This window comes from Chrysemys picta, chromosome 2 (assembly GCF_011386835.1).
Source record: "Chrysemys picta bellii isolate R12L10 chromosome 2, ASM1138683v2, whole genome shotgun sequence".
Taxonomy (NCBI): Eukaryota; Metazoa; Chordata; order Testudines; family Emydidae; genus Chrysemys; species Chrysemys picta.
In genome coordinates, this window is record NC_088792.1 from 195,831,688 (window position 1) to 195,856,641 (window position 24,954).

The 24,954-nt window shown below is 41.4% G+C and overlaps 1 protein-coding gene across 2 annotated transcripts in view; it reads right to left on the reverse strand.

Annotated features, from left to right (window-relative positions):
* DOK6 (docking protein 6) overlaps nt 1-24,954 on the reverse strand; it is a 409,224-nt gene that overhangs the window by 88,697 nt on the left and 295,573 nt on the right. For both annotated transcript variants that reach the window (XM_005281485.5, XM_005281486.5), the window contains exon 6: nt 18,122-18,260. In XM_005281485.5, the coding sequence (XP_005281542.1) occupies nt 18,122-18,260 (139 nt within the window). The remainder of the gene's footprint in view (nt 1-18,121; nt 18,261-24,954) is intronic.

The following is a 24,954-nucleotide window of genomic DNA, read 5'->3' on the forward strand; positions in this document are numbered from 1 at the left end:
TCCAAGCCTGCTGCAAATGGTAAGGGTAGTTGCCAAAGGGAGGTAGGCAGATGAAAGGGGATGGCAGCTCAGAAGGCTAATCACCCTGTCAAAATTGGTACTTCAGGGTGGAGGGTTTTGAGGTCAAAGGTGAGGTAGGTGGTTTTCTTCTCTAGTACCTATATCTTTTGCATTGAGGTTCATATGACCTTTGCAAATTTGAGAATTGGGTGGGGCAGGATCTCTGTGCTGTCTGTGACCTACTGAACTTTCTCTTTTGGGTAGGTGTATAGGTCCTCAGAGAATGTAAAGTGGCCCTGGAGTCTCAACGTGTTCAGGGATTCTTCCATGATGTCTGCGAACAGCTTAGTGACATCAAAAGGAAGGTCTTTGACTGTATTCTGGTCCTCCTTTGGAAATCCTGAAAGCTGAAGCCAGGAGGCCCTCCTCATAACTACTGCCATAGAAATTGAAATCAACAGCAGTATCAGCAGCACTGAGAGAAGCCTGCAGAGATATTCTGGTGAGCAGTTGGCTTTCTGCAATATTTGCCTGGAATTACTCTCTGTGTTCTGTTGGTAAATGTGAAATAAAGGAGTTCAGTTTGGTACAATTTGCATGTTGTACTTCTCCATTAATGCCTGGTAGATGGCAATTCCAAACTTTAAAGTAGCTGTTGAATATGATTTTCTACAAAGCAGGTCGAGGGAGCTCTTCATCAGCCCTAGCTTCCTGTTTCTCAAAGGTTTCTTCCTAAGGTTCCAGTCTCCTGGAGAGGGAGGGTGAGGAAGGTTGTCTATCTCTGTGACAGATGGTGCCTAGAGAATTGCTGATGATAGGCCACCCAGGGTCCCAATATGACCAACTGGATGATGTATATGGCATGGGTGGCAGCATCCATGGGTGCTCATATTAGCAAGATGGTGGCTGTGGATGTCTCTCATGAGTAAGATCAACTGCCTCAGAGACCTCTGGGAAAGAGCTTCTATAGGGACAGAGTGGACAGATAATTTAGAGACCAAGGCAAGATCTGCTTCAGAGTCCTCCGCCTCCAAGTCACTTTGAAGTGCTGGAGTAGCAGAAGACATTTGATATACTACTGTTGGTACTGCATGGGTGTCTGGGGATCTGGAGGTCCTCAGTACTGAGAACAGATCAGAGACGAGCAATGGGGAGTCAGGAGTCTCAGACACAGCCAGGTCTCAGGGAAAACTAAACTCCTGTGGTACCAAGAATGTTGCTGATACCATATCCATGGCTTGAGCTGAAATAATGGTAGCTGAGGGAGTTGACAGTACTGTGAGTCTTGAATGCTCCAAGCGGAGTCCAGATGGAGTCTGAATGGTACTTTTTTGTTACCAAGTGAGAAGAGCTCTTCTTCCTGCCTCACTCCCCTGTTGGTACCAAAGGTCTATTGGAGACTGACATTTTGGAGTCTCTAGGCTTAACTGAGCCTCAATACCTGAGGAACCAGTACCCTCTTTGGGTAGAGACTGATGGGATCCAAAGTGGCTAGAGTCATTGGCAACCTCAACTTCTTTGACGTAGGTTCCCTACCTGGAGAACTCGGGGCATGAACTTTGGAAGTCTTATGAGAGGAATCTTGTGTCTTCCCCTTAGATTCCCTCGAGGAGTGCAGCTTGGAGATGGCACAAGTAGCTGACCTGCTTGGAGAGAGGCATACGAGGGGGGGGGGGGTCCGGTCCCCTGGTCCTGGTTACAGGCTGGGCACAGTGAGCTCTCCATCATGAAGAGTCAAAGTTTGATCTCCCTGGTTTTTTCTGGCTCTAGATTTTAATGCTAGACAGAAGTTGCACTTTTGGAAAATATGAGATTCTCTGAGGCAGTGGATGCAGTGGGAGTGCCATCACTCACCGGGATTGCCTCAAGGCACAATAGGCAACATTTGAAACCAGGAGAACTGGGCTTGCCTTTACAGTAAAGCAAAAGCTCCCAGGAGGGGAGAAACTATGTAAAAGCTATATATCTATATCTATATATATATATATAAAAGGTTTTTTTTAAACTACTACAGCTAAACTACTACTAAACACTAACTACTACTAAGAACAACTGTAATTAACTAACTACTAAAAGAGCTAAGGGGACGCAGTTGAGGTAAACTCAACATGGACAACTGTTAAGGCTTAGTCTCTGGCCGAGGCCACTGAGAAGGAACTGAAGACAGTTTGCATATGTAGTGCTATATAATATTGAGTAACACCCATGTGCGAGCCAAATGAACACAGCTATAAGATATCTCCATTAAAGGCACAGGGGCGCACCTACAGTGGAGTACCCATACAGATACTACTTGAAGAAGACTATAAATTAACTGACTCATCGCATGAGTCCTTTCAGCCATTTGTGACCCAGAATTTTCCTGATGAAGGAACAATTTTTATTTTAAGACTTAGCATTTAAGTGGTAGATTTTTATCTTATTAATTTTATTTTACACCTACACTGGAGAAGTCTGTCAAACTGAACCCACAGTGTTCAGTGTGAGAAGAGGAAAGTGAAAGGAACTGCTTAAATTCAGTTAAGCTGAAGAGCAGAATAAACAGGCGTAAGGCTAGTTACAGTAAATTTAAAAATCACACTATGGCTAGGGTCAAATCAAACCCACATATTAATAGTACCTAATTATGTTTAGCATTTATGTAGAACTGGGCAAATCCCGAGAAAGGTTATTAATAAAAATTTCACCATCTTCTCAATAAAATTTAGCTTTAGCCTTGTTTATGCCTCTTTTTATTCAGTTTTTACTAACTTCTGCATGAGCAAAGTTTGTATGAATATTGAAAAAGGGAATGCTGGGCCTGTAGCTGAGATTCATTTATGAGACTAAAGAAAATTTGTTTTGGGGCTCTAAGAAATATTTTTGTTTACATCAAAATACCAATGTCTAGAGTGTAAATTAACAGCTGGTATATGCAGTCACAATCACACTGATGTCAGCAGCACATATACCAGCTTTGAAATTGGCCCTAGGTTCCAGGTAAATTGATCTGCAATGTTGGAGTATCTTGGAAAACAAACAGGTGTTTTGGAAATATGGAATTAAATGTTTCCTCTCTGCCTTGTAGGCACTCAAATATAACAGTGATGGGAGCCATACAAGGACCTAGATAGTACAGTTGGTCTGGAATTTTCTGTCAAAATGTGTTTTTTTTTTTTTTTTAAGGAAAACGCAGTTTCCACAAAATTAAAATTTTATTTTACCAACTTTTTTCAGTTTTCAATCAAGAAAATCAAAACTACATATTTTGTTTCAGGTCACATCCTTGAGAATAAGGAGGACATACACATACCTCTTGCTGATTCTCCTGTCCTACCATGACTGTTCCTGCAATACTTTCTTATCCTTTAACTCTTTGTTTTTAAAATATATTCATTTTCAACTTCCAGTGCTGTTTCTGATCATCGGTGATTACCTTCAGATTATACAGTTCATTAAGGTAAGTTTGCATTTTGTTAGCTTCAGTTTGTTCTCTTCTTGTTGTGCCAGATATTCAGTTTTGTGTCATATACCATCTCTGCATCCTTCAGAGTTCTCTATACAAATCCTTTTGCCTTCCTGGATGCCATTATATAGATGTGCACTTGTATTTCATTCCAATTCACAGATCTCTATGGGATATGCAGTACTGTGTTATGTCTTTAAGAATGGTAGATGTGTGAGCCCCATAAGACCTCATATATTTGGATCTGTGAAGTACTGTACATGCGGCTCATGGATGCCATTTTGGACTTCAGTGAAGAACAAGTACTCCAGCCTCCAGAGCTGCTTTTGAAGCCCTTACAGATTCATTTTCACTTGGAAAATGTATATTTGATCTCCAACATTATCTAAATGGTATTTGAGATCAAATAGACTTTTTTCTAAGGAGGGGGGGGGGGGGGAGACACTTCTTAAAAGCTTCAAAAGCAGCTCTGGGAGATTTTATCTTTAGACAGCAGGAATCCAAAATCTGATCAGTACTGACTTCTTCCTCCATAAATTAAGTTAGTAATTGGCAGCTGTGCTTGTTTATTTAAAGGAAGCAAGTGAGGGTCTCTACTACTCTGTAGTACTGCTGTAGTACTCTATATACAAGGTAATATACTAGGCCTTTCAGTCTAGTGTTAAACAGATGGGTCACCTTGGGAGTCTGAATGCAGACTCTTAGCACCTCGCAGTAACTTCACCCAGGTAACTATTTCCACATTGGTGTGCTGAATGGATGCCAGGGTGCTTGGTAATGAATATTGATCTGGACCCAAAATATGATTTATCTATAGGACTTCTGAAGTGGTGTGCTGGAATCTAAGGGGGAACAGACCATTTCAGAACACCCCTCATAGTCACAAAGCCTGTGACTGCAAGTCCTTACAGCTAACTGCCAAACAATGGAGCAACCATCATAGGGGTGGGACTGGCTGACTGAAAAAAAAAAAAAAAAACAGTAAGAGGCAAAAGGAAGACTTCACATGTAGGCCCTGTAAAAAAAGCCATTAAGCAATATTGTAATTAAACTCAGGCTCACACAGGCAGGGTTGGGCTTTGAGAAAGGGGAGTTTTCTGTGAGAGGGGGAACAGACTGGGGGACACACTCTGAAAGGGAAATGGAGACCAGACTGGGTCCAAGAGCTTTGGGGCTTCCTAAAATAATATAAGTAGGGCCTGTTGTCTCTCTGTAACTCAAGAGGAAAGTCCATCTATCTTAGCTTGTAGGGAAGCATAAGATTAGATGAGACTAAATATTCATGTAGGCTGTTGACTGTTTAAATTTATGTTCTCTAAAGTTTTGGTCCATGTGCTAGATAAACCTATTTGTTTTATGAAGGCTATTCATCACTGTATAGTGCTGGTCACAAGCTCCTGAAGAGAAGAAACAGACATCCAGTCAGACCTGCGTGTTATGAAACAGTTGGGCTAGATGGGAGTGCTGTACTATGTCCTGATAAGAGTGGGAGAATTGCAAAATTCCACCTTGAGACAGGCAAGGTTACAAGGCCTAATACCTGAGCATGTGCACTCAGTAAGACCAGAAAGGGGATTGTGGTACAAACAGTCCCATAACCATGACAAGGAGTTCCTAGCTCTATTGCACAACTTTATGGACATTTAATTTCCAGAAATGGACCTTCATTTTATATGCACAGAAACTCCAGTCTACTCATGAATTTTAATGAAAGGTCAGGAATGCAGCTACCTAAACTTTTGATAAAATAAAATTTCACGAATAGTTCACAATAAGGTTATTATCCTACCCGAATATTCAATTACACACATAGTCCTGCTGACCTCAGTGTTTCTGATGTTTTTAGAAGCCTGGTTTTATATCTATATCATACAAAGATATTTGAATAATAAAAACATAAAATACTCAAACATTGTCATCATGAAGCACAAAGCTTCCTAGATAGTTCATTAATGTGTTTTATAAAGAAGCATTTGCTTACTTTTACTAGTTATTTCCCAAATATTATAAAGGTTTTGAAATATACCTGTGGTATTAATTACACACATAGTGTGTATAGATAGATAGATATACATATGTGCGCACACACATAATTAATCCATGCATATATTTCAAGAGATAATGTTTAAGAAATAATTAGTAAAAGTAAACAAACTTCTCTCTCTCTCTCTCTGTGTATGCAATACACACACACACAGATATGCATTTCATTTTTTTGCATGTACTTTATGCGTATCTAATTAGGGGTGTGAGTGACTTTTCAGTGGTTGTTTACGAAGTCTTAACATTGTAGTAATGATAGGAGTTTTCATGGAATAAGTTTATATGGGTCAGATCCTCAGATGACTTAAATCTGCATAGATCTACTGATGTCACTAGAACTATTCCAATTTACATTAGTTGAGGAGCTGGCATATATATATATTTTTTTTCTATGCAAAATCCTATCATTACTGCAATGCTAAGATTTAGTAAAAACCTCTCAAACACATAAACCTTAGTTAAATATGCATAAAGTACACACGAAAAAGAAAAAAAATCAAATACACCTTTTATATATGGACAGCTCAAAATTGAGATCACTGTCCAACTGTCTGTGGACAATGTAAGCTAGTGGAAACCAATGTAATCTTATGCTTTGCTAGCCTGATGTGCATAACTGTAATTTATAAAATATGTAAGTAAATGAAAAGACAGATATATGTTTTTGTAAATTGTTTTAATTCATACAATGATATAAACATATGCCTCAGCCCAATGAATCCCACCAACTGGCAACAATTACATATTGGATGAAGCATGACTTTCCTTCCTGTAAATGTTCTTATATTTATTGTAATCAGGATTGGTATAAATTGACCCACAGTGCTCTTTCTAGTTCATTTACTTTTTATTAATAAAGCAGTTCTTTGCCCAATGCTCCTTCCTGTCCAGACTTGTTTGGTGTACTTTAGATTGTATTTGTATGACCATGTGCCCTGTAACTTTGAATAGCCTTTTGAAATCCACTGTTACCATTTAATAAAAAAAATCCTTGCAGAGCCACCTCAACGCAGCTCAGTTCCAGCCTCACAAAAGGAAAGAAATGAAATTGCATCTGTTACCATGGAAATCTGCACTTCTAGCAGGTCTCCCTCCCCCCCACCCCGCATGTGATGTAAAATGTACATGGGTGAGAGCTGAGCAATATATAGAGAATGTTACAGAAAGGACATCCTTGAAAACACAATGCAGATTTTATTGTGGGTGTACAAATTCTATTTCCAAACCTACAGTAACTTCAGTTTTTACTATTGCACCACACATTAGTGAAACCATTAAGTAGAACGGAGAAATCACAACTTTAAAACTAAAAACTAAAATATTCCCATGTCGATGAGATTCGAAATTGCAAAACACACTACCAATTTCCACATTCAACATCCCCACCAATTACACTTCCATATTAATCAAGTCCTTAGTAAAAAACAGATGCAAACAAAGAGCGGGCTAACTCCCAAAGTTACCTGAAAGGGCAAGCCACGTGGAGAGCTTTGGGGTTTCCTGAGGAAATCCAAACGCAAGGGATAGGGATCTGTTTCAGGCTATGTGAGTTGGAATCACTAAGCCAGAAGAAGTAGTTGTGTGTGAATCCCAAAGGAAGTAGAGGCAGAGAGGCTGCCTCTCCTTGGGCATAGTAGTGGCAGGAGAGGTCCACATTTGGAGATTTCTGAGCCAGTCTGCATGTTGTATGTTTGCGGTACTACTCAGGGAAACAGGGCTTTGTGCATTTTTGTGAATAAACAAGTTTACACCAAGAATATACCTTATCACCAGCTTTTCATCCAAATGGGAACCACCCCACATCCCCGGCAAAGGGTTCCACAGGTTCACGGTGCACTGTGTGAGGAAGTACTTCCTTTTCTTTCCCAAATATATTAAATGTCTGTTCAAAGTTTACATCAGGGGAGGGCTGGGAGAAGCCAAGCAGTGTTCAGTCAGGCATACCCCAGACATCTAATAATTACAACAAACATTCCTAACTTAACATTCATATTACCTGTGACTCCTAGAGAACAGGCCCATAATCACACCACATTTTTTGCTCATGTTATATTCTCTGCCTCTTCACTTATTTATCTCATTTTCTAACAAGGGTTTTAAGGTGATACAGTCCCTTTAAATCAGGGGTCTCAAACTCAATTTACCTTAGGGCCATTGCCAGTCCTCAAATCCTTCCAGCGGGCCAATAATGTCACTGAAGACAGTGTTCAGAAAAGAAAACGTTTATAATGTATTTTTTATTTCAAATATCTTAGAAATAATAAAACTGTCATACACATTTATACAATTCTTTGTCTGCCAGAGAATTTTTAGTGTTTGCCAGATACTGTCCCTTTGTTGATGTTTGGCCTCAGTGACTGAGCAGTTGAAACCTTGTGCATCAGATAGTTGTGTTTGGTATTTTGACTTGTTTATATTCATTGTGGAAAAAAGTGACGCTGCCTCCATGGATGATTCTGCCTGGCAACTAATCATGCTGCCTCCATGGCTGACTCTGTCTGATGAGTAGTGATGGTATCTCTGTCCCTCTCTCCCAGCCAATAGTAGCTACGAGGGGGCGGTGCCTGCAGCAGACATTGCTGGCAGCATGTCTGCATGTGTCTCTCCTCCACGGGCCGCAGTGGAGAGGTTCTCGAGCCGCAGATGGCCTGCAGGCCGGGACTTTGAGACCCCTGCTTTAAATACTTCCATAGCTCTATAAATGCATACAATGTTTTACAAAGAATAAGATTAGGGTAAAATTTTCAAATGCCCATACGTGACTTAGAAGTCTAAACCCTATTTTCAAAAGTGAATTAGACATATAGGGCCCTAAGTCTCATTGACAATTAATGGGACTTAGGGGCAGATTTTTATAAATATTTAGGTGCCTAATGAGATGATCAAAAGCACCTAACTCCAAGTGCAGTCAGCTTCTTTACACACCTAAAATCCTTTAAAAACTTAAGCATTTTAGAAAATTTTACCAGAGATATCTGTCCCAAAAAGTTGTCAATGCAACAAACAAAATCTTGTTTTAAAGTAACTGGGCTAGAGTTGAGGCATAGAGGATGTGGAGATCAATATTTGGAGGATTGATGGATGGAGTTTAGGATGTATTTGAAGAAGGGGAAGCAGGTTTTTTGGCAGACAAGAGGAGGATTCTTCCAATCATGAAAGACAGTTCAAAGCTGAGACTGGTCAAAGAAGATGAAAAGTGTAATGAGGAAAAAGTTTAATCAATTCCTGTTTGCAAAGCACTTTGAGAACCTTGAATATAAAATATCTCAGAGGGTAACAAAAACAAATCAGAGGGAGAGATTACTAGATGGGGAGGATCTGATGCTCCCTTGTGGAGCTCCCATCTGAACTGGATACCAGACAAGAATGTTTGTCTTCCCTTTGATATGCACGTGCACCTCCCATTGTCACTAACAGGAGTTACACAGTCACTAAGGGACTCTGATTGGCTTGAAAAGTCTTCAACAGGCACAGCATTTTCCTGTCTTCTAAAGAGGAGACTGATAAAGAAGTTATACTGTATCAAACAGAACCTTTGAAGCTTTTGCCACCTGTGGTGCATGAGGTTTTCAAAACTTCAGATTTTCCACTAGTTAGGAAATATCTAAATACACTTTGTTAGCACACAAATGTCAGCAGAATCGCATCTCTTTTTACAATCATCATGTTTTGGGTCTACTGTCTGGGAATGAATTTAAAGATGAAGGCCCAGTGGACAAACTAAATAGAGAGCGTGTGGTGGGGTGGAAGAAGGTAAAATAAGGGACTCAATGTGGAGTTAGTGTGGAGGAAGAGTGAGAACTGGAGGTTAATAAAAACAAACAAAAATGGCTAATCTTAGAGTTGTCCATCAATTCCTTATGGTTTCTTCTCCTCTACAACCTCTCATTTTCATCCACATATATTTCCCTTTCTGCTCTATTATACCTTTCCTTCCTTTGCATTATTTTTCTCAACTCTTCCCATCTCTTTCCCTTCTCCAGAAGCCCCAACTTATTACCCCATCTCTCTTCCACCCCACATCCTTGAGGCATCTCTCTCTCCATCACCCTTCCTTCTTCATTCATCCTTTATGACATTCCAGAGTGCAACCCAGACCTACCCTGCAACCTGGGATGCCTCACAATGCTTTGCTGATGTTGCTCCCAACCTGGGCCCCTCACATACAGCCAAACAGCATGCAGGTCACATCGCGAGTGTCTGTGTACAGTTGCAAGATGCCAGTACACTCTGGCTTCCACCAGCCTTGGATACCACTGGCGGGGTGACCCCAACACATTCCCAGTCTTGGATGTTCCCCTAAAAATTTGAGTTCTGCACTCTCCTGGACACTTCAATTATTGCACATCCCTTGCCCCTGTAAGCGGTCAATGTACAACAGTTGCTACTTTAAAGGGAGCTACCCAAACCGTTCAGTTGAAAGACAACACTGATTAAAAATGAAACAAGTCTTTTGTCTTCGTTGGTGAAAAAAAGAGAAATATGGACAGGGAGAGAAAGAATACCTGGGGTGGTTTTGCCCCTCACTTTTATAGTCCATTCACCCTTTGAAATGCATTTTGCTCAGGGTTACCCCTAGATCAAGTTCATTCCCGCTGTGAGGTTGGAGTCATGGAGCCTCGTGATGAAAGATTCCATGCTGTTGTTTGCTAAAATGTAGATTGATCTGTTCCTTCCCCTCCTCCCGTCCTTGCCAAAGAATGGCCACTTGACAGGTGATTGCCCCTCAACTGACTAGAAGTGTCAGCTTGTCCTTTGTCTTTAGAAACAGGTTTATCCACTTCTCAGACGCGTCTGGTAACCACATTACAGTAATAATTTCAGTTTATGTTCATAACTTTACATACAACACACATTTCACCATGATATTATAGACCAGTAAGTTACCAGTTTTTAAATAATATCTCACAAGGCATATTTTGTACAAAGATTATTATAATAGTCTGTAAGGTTTGAATACAGGGGTGCATTTGGTCACAGCCTCCCAATTTTCTCTTCTCTATTTCTCTCTCTTCTTGCCATCCCATATTTCTTTGTTCCTTTTTTATTTTCCTCTCCCACTCCCTCTTTCATTCCCTGCCCCCCGCCATCTCTCTACAGCTAGTCCATCCTCTCACACTCAATAATATGCCAATTCAACTCACATGATAAGCACTTCATGTATCTGTTCCCCCCTTCCACACCCAAAACACACACACACTCCACAAAACTGCCCCCACAATACAAAATCCACATATCAGACCCAGGAGATAGGGGTTTAGTTAGAAGGGTGGAGAATGCGAGTTTGGGATAGGCAAGGCAAGAAGAACTCCAGGAGAGTGGCAGTAAGGTTCATGGTAGTACAGACATTAGCTGCTGGAGACAGGACCGTTGGGCTGGAACCCAGGGTCTGGCTTCCCCTACCAGCACAGAATGAGTGGCACAGTCTGGGCAATTAACTTGAAAACTGTCTGGGTCTGTTCAATCTAGTTACCTAGGGAGTGGCTCAGCCAGGGCAATGGATTTAAGGACTACCTGGGATCGTGTGGAAGAACTTGATAGTACTTTGGAAGGGGAGGTCTATTGTGACTTGGCTGGAGAGCTAAGACACAAAGATGTGTCCTGAGAAGCAAGAGATGAGCTGATGACTGTAAGACGAGGGCATCAGGATGGCAGAGCTAATCCCCAGATGTGGTCAGAAGGAGGCACTCCAGTGGTGAGTAGAGGTCTCTGTGACAGATGGTCATAGAAAAAAATATTATATTCCAACAGGACTTCTGAATCAAATAATTGACTTTGATAGGAACTGAGGTTACAATTCTCAAATCTAAAATTAAGGAGTGCACAGATTGAGACAGAGAAAAAAACCCAGCAGTATACATGTTTTCCCCTTGATAATGCCTACAGCTGGCAGGGATCTGCCAGTGGGCGGACTCTCATCACAGATTATGAAATAGCACACTACCAGCTGTTCAGTGTTTGGGTACATCAGACAGGAGAGACAAGTTCACTTTAGCAAAAGCTCTCTGGAGTTGAACTAGACAATTTCTTCCTGAGATAACAATAATAATATAAAAATGTTGAACTTCCATGTCAATTTTAATCTGCAGCTCTAAAAGAGTTTTTGAAACAATAACCAAATAAGCCTCACAACACCTTGGAGGAGCAGATAAAGAGATACTGGAATGCAGGCACCGACGTATAGACTAATGGTCATAGATTTCAAGACCAGAAGGGACCATTATGATCATTTAGTCTAACCTCCTGTATAGGCCGTAGAACATCCTCAGAATTATTCCTAGAGCTTATCTTTTAGAAAAACAAAAATATTTATTATGACGATGGGGTGAGATGCACCAACTGATTCTAAAAGTGCACAGCAACAATATATACATGTTTAGGACAGGAAATGAAGAAGAATAATGTATCGAATTGGAACTGCTGGAAGAATTTGGAAGCAGTTGGATTTTTGTCCAGGATATCAGATTCAACACCTATGCTCTTACACAAAGTGAAACAGGACTATTAATGACTACAAGTGTTAGGACCTTGATTCTTTAACACATCTGAAAAATGGTAGCACAATACCCCCTAGGGCATCAAAATTTGAGTAACGTACTATGTTTTCCTCCTTCAACATGTTTATTGTTCTCCTTACCTCAATGACACAGTTTAAATTTATATTACTCTGGCTAGGTCTACACTGGGGGGGGGAAGAGGAGGGGAGATCGATTTAAGATACGCAAATTCAGCTAATAGCTGAATTGGACATATCCGAGCTGACCTACCCCGCTGTGAGGACTGTGGCAAATCGACCGCCGCGGCTCCCCCGCCGACGGCACTTACTGCTATCTGCACTGGTGGAGTACGCGCGTCGATTCGGGGATCGATTGTCGCGTCCTGACGAGATGCGATAATTCGATCCCCAAGAGATCGATTTCTACCCGCTGATCCAGGCGGGTAGTGAAGACAAGCCCTTTGAGATAGAAGTAGATTCATAGATTCCAAGGCCAGAAGGAACCATTGTGATCACCTAGTTTGACCTCCTGCATAACACAGCCACAGAACTTCCCCAAAACAATTCTTGGAGTATAACTTATAGAAACATAAATAGTTGAAGAGTGAGAGAGCCCTATACACACACCATAAGTTATAAGAGGTTCATCTTTTATAAAAGATGTCTCATATCAGAAGAAGAAAGAGTCACCCTCTGAAATTCCATCACTTTCTCATCCACAATGCTAGTGAATCGCTTTCCTATAGTTCCTATAAACTTACTAAACTTTTACTTGTTGTGCAAATGCATACAGTTCTCTGTTTTCCAAGTGCTTTGTCTCTCGTGTTATTGACGTATGACTGACATCAGCTGTTTTCATCTTATTCAAACCTTATATTAAAAATTTTAAATTACAGTTCTTTTGAGAAGACATAAATGAAGCTTTACTGCCACCTCTTGAAAGAAGCAATTTTTTGGGCTATTAAATTACACATCTCTGTCCTCAGCCAATCACTCACAAACAGAACAATAAAACTTACCCTACACATTCAAAAAGATCAAAGTGCATTGCAACCTATAAGCCCCCATTCTACACATCCAAACACAATGAGACTGGTTGTGCTTGCCTTTATGCTGGTGTAAATCAGGAGTAACTCCAATGAAGTCAGTGGCGTTATCTGAGTGTAAAGTGGGGGTAGTGTTGAGAAGAATCAGGCCCAACAGTCCCACTTCAAAGACTTGGGGGAAATTTTTACTGTGGCATGGAGATTAGACACATAAGGATCATTAGGAACAACTACATTCACGTGCTTTGATAGTCTCTGAATGTCTTTTATAATTACCAGTAGAACTGGGAATAGTTGACATCCTTATTGATTGTAAAAAGAGAGAGGCGAAGGATTGAATGGGCATAGAGTGTGAAATATTCTCTCATCCCTAGAGACCAGGTCTACACTTAAAACTTTTGCCAATATGTTGGTTAGGGTGTGACTGTCGTTTTACAACATTTTTATACTGACCTAAGCCTTAGGATAGATGCAGTTATATCAGCAAAAAAGTGCTTTTGTCAGTGCAGTTTATTTTGTTTGGGGAATTGGTATAAGCTATACCACCCAAAGCACCCTTTGGCCAGTATACACTGCGTCTATACTAGGAGGATTTACCTGTGTAGCAGTGTGGTGAAACTTGCACTAGTGCTGTTGCTTTTCTTTTGATACACACAGGATTTCAGTCAATCCCTCAACATTTACAAGCACCAGATGTAGCACAAAATAGTAAGAGACAAATATTAAAACAAAAAGTACTCTGGAAGTCAACAACATCTTTTCATCTTGCACAAATAGCTACACGTACAACCTATTAATGATAAAACCAAAAATTGAAATAAGCGAACATAGATAACACAATGGCACCAAAAAAGCCCTTAATAGAAACCAGTCATTGTTTTATTTAATTTTAAATGTTATTAAACAATAAACACATGATTTTAAATGTTTGTTAAAATAAAACACCAGCAAAACATAATACTCAGGAAAACAGTGATTCTGTCACTCTATTCTTGTCAAAAAGCAAAAAAATAAGAAAAGTTTTGCAACACTAGAAAACAGCTTTTATGTTCTGTCAGTAAGGCACTTCCAGCATCAAGCACAATTGTCCAGTGCCCTGTACCTTGTGCAGTCATTTACATCTGTTCAAAGCGAGTGTAAAATGCTGCTGCATGGATCTGGTAATATTTGATAGTCACTTTGCATGACAGTGAAAAATCTGGCACGTCTGCTTTTTCTTGGTATTGACTTTGGGGCAAACACGATCTATACCTCCCATGGCTGGGTAAGTGTCTGACTGCAGCAGAAGTAGTGTGGTCAATTGAGCAGGGTGTCTCAACCCCTGTTGCATGAGGTCTCCCAGTGCCACAGTGTGGAGGGGAATTTGGCAAGGAACCAATTTTATGTGTCCATGACTACATGTATCTACTTGCCATTCTTTTCCATCGTGGTGATGAAAGGTTATACGAGACACAAGAGCTACTGCAGCCCTGATGCTGCAGTGGCTTCCATGGAGAAGCTTTGCTGCCATTTCATGCCTTTTGCAGGGTATTGGGAAGGATTCATTTTTCTTCCCATCCATTGCAACCCACAGAACTCTCCAGCTCACAACACTGTTAGTGTTATTGTTCAGCAGAAGGTTTTTTGGCACAGAAATTAGTTTATTGCTTATTATACTGAGATAAAATAAGGCTTTTTGTTTACATAGTTCCCCATATGTTGAGTAAGTTTTGCTACTAGCCATTAGCAATACGCTTATTTGACAAACCTCTTGCAGTAAGAATTAATCTTGCCTTTTCTTTATTGACAGAATTTGGTATTTTTTGCATGTTAAAGTAACCCACTTTGCTTTTAGTTCTCATAATGGAGTATATAATCTATATACCTCATCAGGGTTGCTATGGTTAAAGCTTGACAGTAATTTCCTTTATAAACCCCATTCATCTTTTACAGTATTGGATTATAACAATTTTAATCTGTAGGAATTTAAACATAGCATTAGAGCACTAAGTATTAAAAATGCTACAATGTTCAGGATGGAGCATATAAAAATTCAAAGCTATTACAGACAGTCCCTTCTTTTATTCAACCTACTGAGACTAGAAGGAAGGAGTAAGGATGGAATTAGCTTTACATCTTTAATTTCCTGGTTTATATAATAATGTATACATTATGAAACACAAAACCTGAAGTTTAGTTTCCTTCACTTTCAGATTTATAACAATTAAATGTAAAACCCTATGTAATACAATATTAATTGCACACAGTTCACGGTAAAACTAATCAGAAAAAAAGGAAAAGTGAAGTAGTAAAGGCTATGGGCACAAGATCAAAACGGGAGCTTTAAAGCAGATTTTAAAATACATTTTTTACCTCTAAATCCTAGATTTAAAATATATTTTTGTTTGCTTTCTTGCATTATACATTCACAACTTGTCTGCTAAGAAAAAAGGGGGCATTTGGAGAAATGGTAGGATTATGATATTGGAGATGCAATGCAATGAAATCTAACTAAAGGGAAAACTATTTTTGTTAAAGATTCCATGCCTCTTCAATTACAGACTGATGGAGCTTTTCATATAGATGAGACTTCCAGTAAGTGCTCCAGTAAAATCAGGTAACACTGAACTTACTATGTATTTATATACATCAACAAACTTTCAGGCCTCTGTTATAAACTATAAAGCAGTAAAACAGTTCACAAGCCTATTTTGCCCCATAAAGTTTACATCCCAGAGACACAAGCAGAAAAGACACTGGGTGGATATTTCTCAGTCTGCTCTAAGAATGTAATGTTATGCACCATATGGTCAGAAGCATCATAACTGACGTTTTAAAAACAGTTATCTAAGGGCAGAGCCAAAACAATTTCAGTAAGCAGAAAAGCTGCTGACGAGCAGGTGGGAAGTCCTGAAAGTCACATTAATAAATAAGTAAATAAAGCAAACTGTAGTCATTCTTTGTATTCTGATTGAAACTCCCCGAAAACAGTAGACGTACAGGGTTCAATTCCTCCTGCATCCAAGCTCCATTTTGCATTGGTGGGTGGCCATCAAGCAGCCAGTTATGACTCCTTGATTCCATGCCCCCCGGAGGAGGCTGCACACCAGAGTCTGGGGACCATTGGTGTAGCCACAGACCTTAACCACTTACTACAGGGCCTTGAACTGGAACACTGAGTACAGGGTGAGCCTGGGTGTCGCTACCGACTACTGCAGAGTGGTACTGCTTGGAGCAGACTGCCTGAGTCACTGCAGGAGTCACAGGGTCAGGGAGGCAGGCGTGAGGACTGCCTGATGCTGTTTGAGCATTCCCAAAGGGGAATCACAGTGTGATCTCGTCTGAGGCCTGAATCATGATGCAGCCGTGCTGTGACTCTGTGAGCAGGAGGAGAGCTGCAGATGGCAGAAAGAAGAAAGGGGGTGCTGAACTGGGCAGAGCTAATCTCCAGGACTGGCCGAAGAGGGTGCCACCCAGCGGTGAGTAGAGAGCTCTATGACACCATCTCTAATACTCAATCACTTTTGTAAATAAGCTACTTTATTATGTATCCAATTAGGGTTGCCACCCATCCGGGTTTTACTCAGACAGTCTGGTTTTTGACTTCTGTGTCCGGATGCCATTTAGGTAGAGGTACCCAAATTGTGGGGCAGAGGGATGTGGTGGGACTGTTGAGGGGGCAGAGAGGGTCTAGGCCAGCACCCATGGGGGGCAGGGTAGTAGCGCCACCCCTACCCCAGCTCTGCTCCCACCCCAGCCATGGCACCGGCTCCCGGCCCGTGACTGGCCTCATCCCCAGCCTCAGCATGGCTCCACACCTGGAAGGGGGCCCGGCTGCCGGCCACCACCACAGTCCGGCTGTGGCTCTGCTCTGGCTCAGAACTGAGGCTGTGGGCAGGGTGGGGCCAGGAATGGAGCCACACCAGGCTGTGGGCCTGGATGTCGACCCCCACTGTGGTCCGGTTGTGGCTCCACCCCGACCGCAGATCAGTCCATAAACCCTGACTCCTTACCCCTGTGTGTGCCCCCGCCCAGCCCTGCCTGGCTCTGGGGGTGGGGTGGGGAGTGGCAGGGACAGAGGTAAGGGGGCAGCGTGGCCCTCAAAAGTTTGGGGACCGCTGCATTTAGTGTTGCCACGTGCCTGGTTTTCACCCAGAAAGTCCAATCTAAATGGGAACCCGGCAGTGTCTGATCAGATGTACTGACCAGACATCAAAAACCTCGTTAAAGTGGGGTGGGGCGGAGGTGCCAGGTGATTAACCCACACTAGCCCCTGCACAACTGGGGTCATCTCCTATCTGCAGGCAGGCTCCTTGTCTGACTGCCGCAGCTCCCATCCCAGTTCCAGAGCAGAGGGAGTCCAGCTGGGTAGGGGGAGGGAGGTGGAGATGATCCAGCAAGCAATGGAGGGAGGGGGGAAGAGGCAGAACAGGGGTCCTGAGGGGTCCGATTACCACAATTAAAAAGGTGGCAATACTATAACCAACAGAACTAAGATATTCTGTAGAGCAGTAAGTGTTTTGGGCAACTGGAACATCAATAAACACAGTTCTATTCGCTCTATTGCCCTTTTCAGCTTGGACCTTCTGCTTGTCTCCAACTTCATTTTAATCTTGATTTTGAACTCTCTTCTTCCCACCTTTCCTATGCCAGTAAATCTTCCTGTCTCCAGTTCTACAATATTTTTTATTCAGATTCCTGCCTTAAATACTTAGCCATCACTCCTCACTGTGAGTGTTGCAATTTCCTTCTCTATGGCTTCCCCAGAGCTCTGCTTTCCATATTCCAATATGTGCAGTGTGCTGCTGCATGCTTTGTCACACATACAAAGAAGCAGGTAGGACTATGTAACCGTCATCCCAAAATTCCAGGATGTAGTTGAAAATTACCTTCCGTTTCTTTTTTCATGCACTCATTGAATTTGCTCCATCCAGCTTGATGGATTATTTCTTTGTTTTGTATATTATCATCTTTAAAAAAAAAATCAAAGTTGTTGGGAGCGGTTAAAAAAACCACCGTTTTGGCATAACTAGATGGAGCTGAACTCTGCAATCATCATAACCCTTCACTTCACCAATGGAAGTTTTTAAAATAGTGGAGGTAAGATCTTACCCGTGCCTTTTGCTCCATCTCCATCATTAGTCTTTCATGTTGCTCAGCTATCGCCAGTGTTGCAGAATGGACTTTCTGATAGATCATCTCTCCTTCCCTCGTCTGAAAGGTGAACAGTCCTTCTCCTGTGTCACACATCCTGGGATAAGATTTAGGGAGTGGGAGGAATGAAAAAAAAAAGTGAGTACTTGTTTTATAACAGTTAAAAATGAATGCGCTGACCTCTATAATTCATGTGCTCACCCGGCTGCTGGAAATTACTTCTCAATTTTCATAGCTAAATTTGTGGCATTTTGAACCTCTGCATGATTACTTCTACCAGCGAAGAAATGTATTCTGAGAGACATGTGTGCAGAACTTTGTGAATGTAGCCTTTAGATTCAATTTTCAGGGGGTAGCTGTGTTAGTCTCTATCCACAAAAACAACAAGGAGTCCAGTGGCACCTTAAAGACTAACAGATTTATTTAGGCATAAGCTTTCATGGGTAAAAAGCCTCACTTCTTCAGATTCAATTTTAGTCATCGTCAAAATAATCTGAACCGAATGAGAGGAGTCTTTATAATAAAATAAGAAACCTTTAGTAATGTAGTCAACTATTTATGGCATTGTTTCAGATGTCTGTACTCGTGACTAGGCAATTAAATTTAATTCCCTTAACCACTTCATTACTGCCAAATATACAAGGTACATCGTGCCTCCATTGTTCTGATATTTTAACAGCACATTGGCACTTCAAAAATGCCATTGTGGTCTATCGCTGGAAAGAGGCTGTATTGAGAGCGAGCATTAAAGGGATTAAGAGATAATATTCATATTGTTGGAATACATTTGCACTAGGCAGCTTCTACAACTAGTCTGATGATTACAGAAGCCATTCAGTATGAATACATTCTGTACTGTGAATATTATTTGTATTATACAATTAGATTAAAATAATGCAAATCACAATATAAATAAAAATTATATTTTCTTCCTTTGTGAAGGTAAGTGCTGTGCTGTGTTTCTCTCAGGACTCCCATGACAATACATGGAGGAAGAAGAGAGGTAGATAAGATGAATAACTGAGATGGAAAGATTTTTAAATGTTAATAAACATTCAAGGACAGGCGGTTAAAATGAATATTTGTTCAAGAGGAAGAACTATGTGAAGGAGACATTTAGGGCCCCAGTTTCCAAACGACCTGCAACTTTGCCCTTGCATTATTGCATGTGCCCCCATAAAATCTACATTTATGCATGCAAATGGAATTTTCTCTGATAATTTGAGTAGTCTGCCCACTAGGTGGTTTGAGCATGCAAAAATCAGCACATACATAATTGTGTGTGCAATTTTAGAGGCTGAGTTGAAATCGGTTTGTTAATTTGGTTCAGTATTAACAATCAAGAGTTTTGGTATCATTTGAGATAGGAAAATATTTTATTTTCTGGGCCATTAGTAAACAAATTTTTTCAACTGCTCAATAATTTTTGTTAAATTTATAAGACAAAGATTTTAGAAAGTGACTAGTGATTTTGCGCCTCTCTGTTTTTTGATGACCCACTTGAGATACCTTTAAGGGGCCTAATTTTTCATAAAGGGCATAGCACCCACCTTCTGAATCTTTTCAAGTGCTTCACGTCTAGCAATGAAAATCAAGGCACCCCAAATAACTAGTCACTTTCAAAATCTTGGCTTTTTAAAAGTTCCTACAGTTGTATTGATTTTTCTTATAAAAATCTTAAAAGTTGCTTTTACATTAATAATAAAAATTATAATTCTACATAATGAGCTTATTGATCCTGCTTTAATAAACATCCATGAATAAATCCCCCTCCCAGATTAGGCATATGCATTAAAGCTGGTAAAAAAAAATTCAAAATTCAAAATTTCAAGGAATTTTGTGTCAAAATTTGACAAAAAAGGATAAAAAGTATATGAAAGTTACACTGTTTTTTATGACTAACTTTAATGTAACTTTCATATACTTTTTATCCTTTTTTGTCAAAAATTTGACACAATTCCTTGAAATTTTGAATGTTGAAAATTTCTGACCAGCTTTAATATTAGTAACACCTCCTGCAGTCCTTAATCTTATTTCTGTACTGGATTATTGTATTAAATATTTATGAAGAGGCTTAAACTGATCAGCTGGGCCCTTTGATGACATCAAGACTGATCTTTACATAAAACATCAGGTGAGCATCAGTTCGGCAGTTTTTCCTGGAAGGTGCACAAGAACAGTCAAGATCAATCTCCAAAAATTGTTTCAAGGGATGTGTGGGGGAGGAAGCGTGGAGGAAAGATTTTTGGTGCAAATATTTGCTAACAGTCAATAGAGATGTGCGATTGAAAAGAAAAAAAGAAAATAAAGAGTCACACTCTTTCGAAAGTCCAAACTCATTATAATATACTGTATTTATCACCACACTTCCAAAACAAAAACCAACTAACCAAACAAGATTCAATCTGTTAAGACAAGGAGCAGTAGAGGGTTACTAGCAAGCGTGGCATTAATTCAATCGGCCAATTTGAAGGTAAAAATAAAAATATTTGTATTAAATTCTACTGGAGACTAAGATCTTTCTGTAAACATATGAAAATATTTAATGTATTTAGCCACAAGTCTCCAAGGAGCTTCTGGTACAAATGAAATGTCTCAAGAGATTTCAGACATTAAAGCAACAACATTTTGGTTCCCTTAGGGCATCATATAGCTGGCATTCAGCTCCTGTGTAAAGAGATCTTAATAAAATCCAAACAGCGTGAAATGGAAAGTCTGGAAAAAATGATGAGTTTCACAAACTGAAACAAAACACTATCTCTTTGTTGGTTTCAGAGGAGGAAAAAAAATCAACAGGGATCACAATAAGAAAATAGTGAACAGGGCTTGATTAAGATTTAAGAGTTAAGCTGCTTATTTTAACAAAGCAAAGCATAATCACCAGCCAGAGCCGATACAATCAAAATCTACTATCCAACTAAAAAACAGGAAACAATGAAGCTGGCCCATGCGGTGGTATGGCAGCTCTCCATGCTGGTGAAGCCTAGCATGGAGGTTGTATCTTCCAGTTGGAACCAGAAAGTGTAGTGTGCTATATTATGCCAACATGAGGAAAGCTATTTATGGCAGCCTTCCAATAAATGTACTGTGTTTCCCTAGCTAAGGATTCACTATACATGCAACTGCTCAAAAGGGGGCAGAGGGGAATAATGGGCCTCCTCCTTTAAGGTGCTGTGCAGGCTTATCTCCCTTTGAAGTCAATGGGATTTGAAGGCAATCAGCACTAGAGCTGGTCCACATTTTTTTGGCAAAAAAATGTTTCTGTTGAAAATTGCCTTTGTGTTCGAACCAAAACAAATGAGGCAATGTAGGGCTTTGAACCATGGTCTCCCACATGCCAGATGATCACCCTAACCATTGGGTTATTGGCTACAGGCGCACTCATTTTTTCACAAAAGTTTTTGAAAGGTCTTGGTTTTGTTCCACATCAGAACAAAAACAAATTTCAAATATTTTTGCAAAATGGAATTGTTTTCCAGCCAGCCCTACTCAACACCATGCAGGGCTGACCCTTATAAAAGGAAAATGGTCTCTGGAAAGACTCGGTGGGACAAAGCTCCCTTGCTTCCATGTGGGCTTAGCATAGACAATTACTCTCGAAAGGAGGTGAGTCCATTCCATGGATAGTATAGAGCAGAGTCTTTTTGCTCAGAGGTCTGGACTATTATGATACAGAAAGGTAACCCTAATTATTTATATTGTTTCCCTCAGATGACAAGTGGTTAGACTAGAAATAAAAATCCAAGAACAATGAAATGTATGTTGGCAGACTGTGGGCTAGATTCACCCCAGCTGGCACAGGGAGATGCAAATTTAACCAGAGAAACCAGCTATAGCCTCAGATGTGGGATTGACTCTTAGGGGTGGAGGTGGGGGTTAAGGAGGGAGGACAGGTGTTTTTACCACTGTTGTTTTACCCCAGAAACTATGCTGGGAAAGGGCAGCTTTACTTTCTTCCAGGAGCTCCATAGTAACCTTGCTAGCAGAGACTGCCAAGCATACATAGAATCAGCACATCTCTAACTGCTCTGCTTATCGTCCGGCTATGCTGAAAGAAGGACAGGAGAAGAGACATTTGACCTGGGTTTAATCAGGCGGCAACTTTATTATTAGATGTCTGGGATTAACCGGCAGATAAAAGTGTACAGTGCAGGTAACCCCATGTTTATGCTGTAATTACCCAGGGGGCTTTTACCAGCTCCCCCTCTTTTCCCCTCCAGCAAATCCATTGCTGGGACCTTACCATCCACCTCCCCACCTTGTAGGAGGGTTAAGGTGGGCTATAAGAATGGGGGGTTGGCTCCCTGGCATACCAATCATAGGAGTCCCCAACCACTCCCCATTCGTTGCTTTAATGAACACCTCTTTTTATGTCCTTTTCCAAGCCATTTATCCGGTCAGTGTATACCTTTCCTATGGAGTACCTGCACTGGACATCTGCCCTACATTTAAATAATGAGTTGCGACATATGGTCTACCGCCCGCCATGCATGAACAGAGCCCACCTGAACCTGCTGTGGGGAAGACGAAGAAAACCTCAACTGCACCCAAGCCAAAGGGCAAAATTCCTTCCCAGCCCCCCTAAACAAGGGAAGGCTAGCATAATGACCACAGTAGGTGTTGACCAAATCTGGTATTTTACCATCTAAAAGGGGAGGGAAGGTGGGTCCTGCTTCAGTCCTGGTCCATATAAGACGGGGAGCTTCAGGAGCAGATCTGCCCCTTTTAAACCCTGCATTCCCAGGGGATGAGTCAATGACCAGAGGTCCTGAGTTTATAGGGACAATCCCGATATTTGGGGCTTTTTCTTATGTAGGCACCTATTATCCCCCACCCCGTCCTGATTTTTCACACTTGCTATCTGTTCACCCTAGACCACGCCGACCCTTTTTGCAGCAGTTTTCACCCCCCATCCTCTCCTCTCCCCTTCCCACCAGCCATAAAGCACTGTTCCCTTCATTCAGCCAGCCGGCCAAATACCTCCCCCACCCCCTTAAAGGTGCACGGCGGTCAGACACAAACCAGCCAGCACTGACCAGGATACAATGCCCTGCACAGCCCTTTTTATCCCCCAGTATTCTGTCCTCCACTTCTCCGTTGCACTGGTCCACTACAGCTGTGTCACTTTTCAGACTGCAAGGCCTTTGCAACAAAACTTCCTCCTCCTCACCACAAGCTGCACACCTTGGTTTACACTGGCAGAAGACAGCACAAACGGAGGTGAATTGAGCTATGTTACAATTTGGGAAAAAGCAAAGATTCTTGCATATTCAGGTCCTGGGTTACAGAGAAATCAGTTTGCTGATTTCTTGTTTATTCAAAAACATAAGAAATAACCCAAAGAGAAAGAAGATAAACTAATCTGATGAATGCTGTTTAACTGTGATCAAGGGAAAATTTGGAGGTCTGAAGATAAGTCTCATTTTGCCAAGTAGTTTCTCTCTAAACCTAAAGTGAATGTTTACGCACTTTCCAGTGTTAAGACAGACCAGGAACTCCAAACCAGACAATCACATTCTTATGTCCTAAAACCCCAATGGTATTCTGTACAGTTTTTAAAATTTATTATTATACAAGGTGACAACATTCTTAAGAGATTTTGTGCACTGCAGCTCTAGGTAATTAACAGTTTTGTTCAACTAACAGTTGAACCTTTATTTTGTCATTTAGCTACATTGGCATTTTGTTCCTTTGCAGAGTTATGTCAGGAGACAAATAATCACTATTATGAAACACATTATGGTGGGTATGAGCATAGCTTTTATGTGCATGCACAGAAGAAATATGCAAAGAGTAAGAGGGGAAGAGAATAAAAATGTTCATACTATGTCAAATTAATGCTCAATCTAGCCTAATACCCTGTCTTCTGACAGTGGCCAATGCAAGATGCTTCAAAGGGAATGAACAAAACAGAACAATTATTGAGTCAGCCCATCCCAGCATCTGGCAGTAAGGATTAGAGGTTAAAGCCAGAAGTGAACAAAAATTTTCAAATGAAAAAAAAAAATTCATTGGAAAAATAGCCTTTCAAAATAGACTTTAATGCCAGAAGAGATCATCATGATCATCCAGTCTGACCTCCTGCACATTGCAGGCCACAGAACCTCATGCACCTACTCCTCTGGCTGAGTTACTGAAGTCCTCAAATCTAGGGTTACCATACATCCGGTTTTTCCCGGACATGTCCAGCTTTTCGGCAATCAAACCCCTGTCTGGGGGGAATTGCCAAAAAGCCGAACATGTCCGGGAAAATGCCGGCCGGGCACTTCCCCTCCCGCGGCTGCTCTGCTCCTACCCTGACTCTTCGGCTCTGTTTAAGAGCCGGGCTGCCCGAGCGCTACCGGCTTCGGGCAGCCCCCATGCCTCCGGACCCTGCGCCGCCGGAGCCCGGGAGGGGAAGTGCCCGGCTGGAGGCGCAGGGTCCGGAGGCAAGGGGGCTGCCCGAAGCCCAAGTGCTACTGGCTTCACGGTTTGCCGGGCAGCCTCCAGACCCTGCGCCCCCGGCTGGGCGCTTCCCCTCCCGGGCTGCAGGTGCGCTGGGTCTGGGAGCTGCCTGACAAACCGTGAAGCTGGTAGCGCACGGGCAGCCCTTTCCGCGTGGCTGGGAGTGGGAGGGAGGAGGGGCGGAGTTAGGGCGGGGTGGGGGCGGGGCTGGGGTGGGAAATGGGCGGGCCCAGGACCCTGTGGAGGGTCCTCTTTTTTTATTTGTTAAGTATGGTAACCCTATCAAATCATGATTTAAAGACTTCAAGTTACAGAGAATCCACCATTTACACTAGTTTAAACCTTCA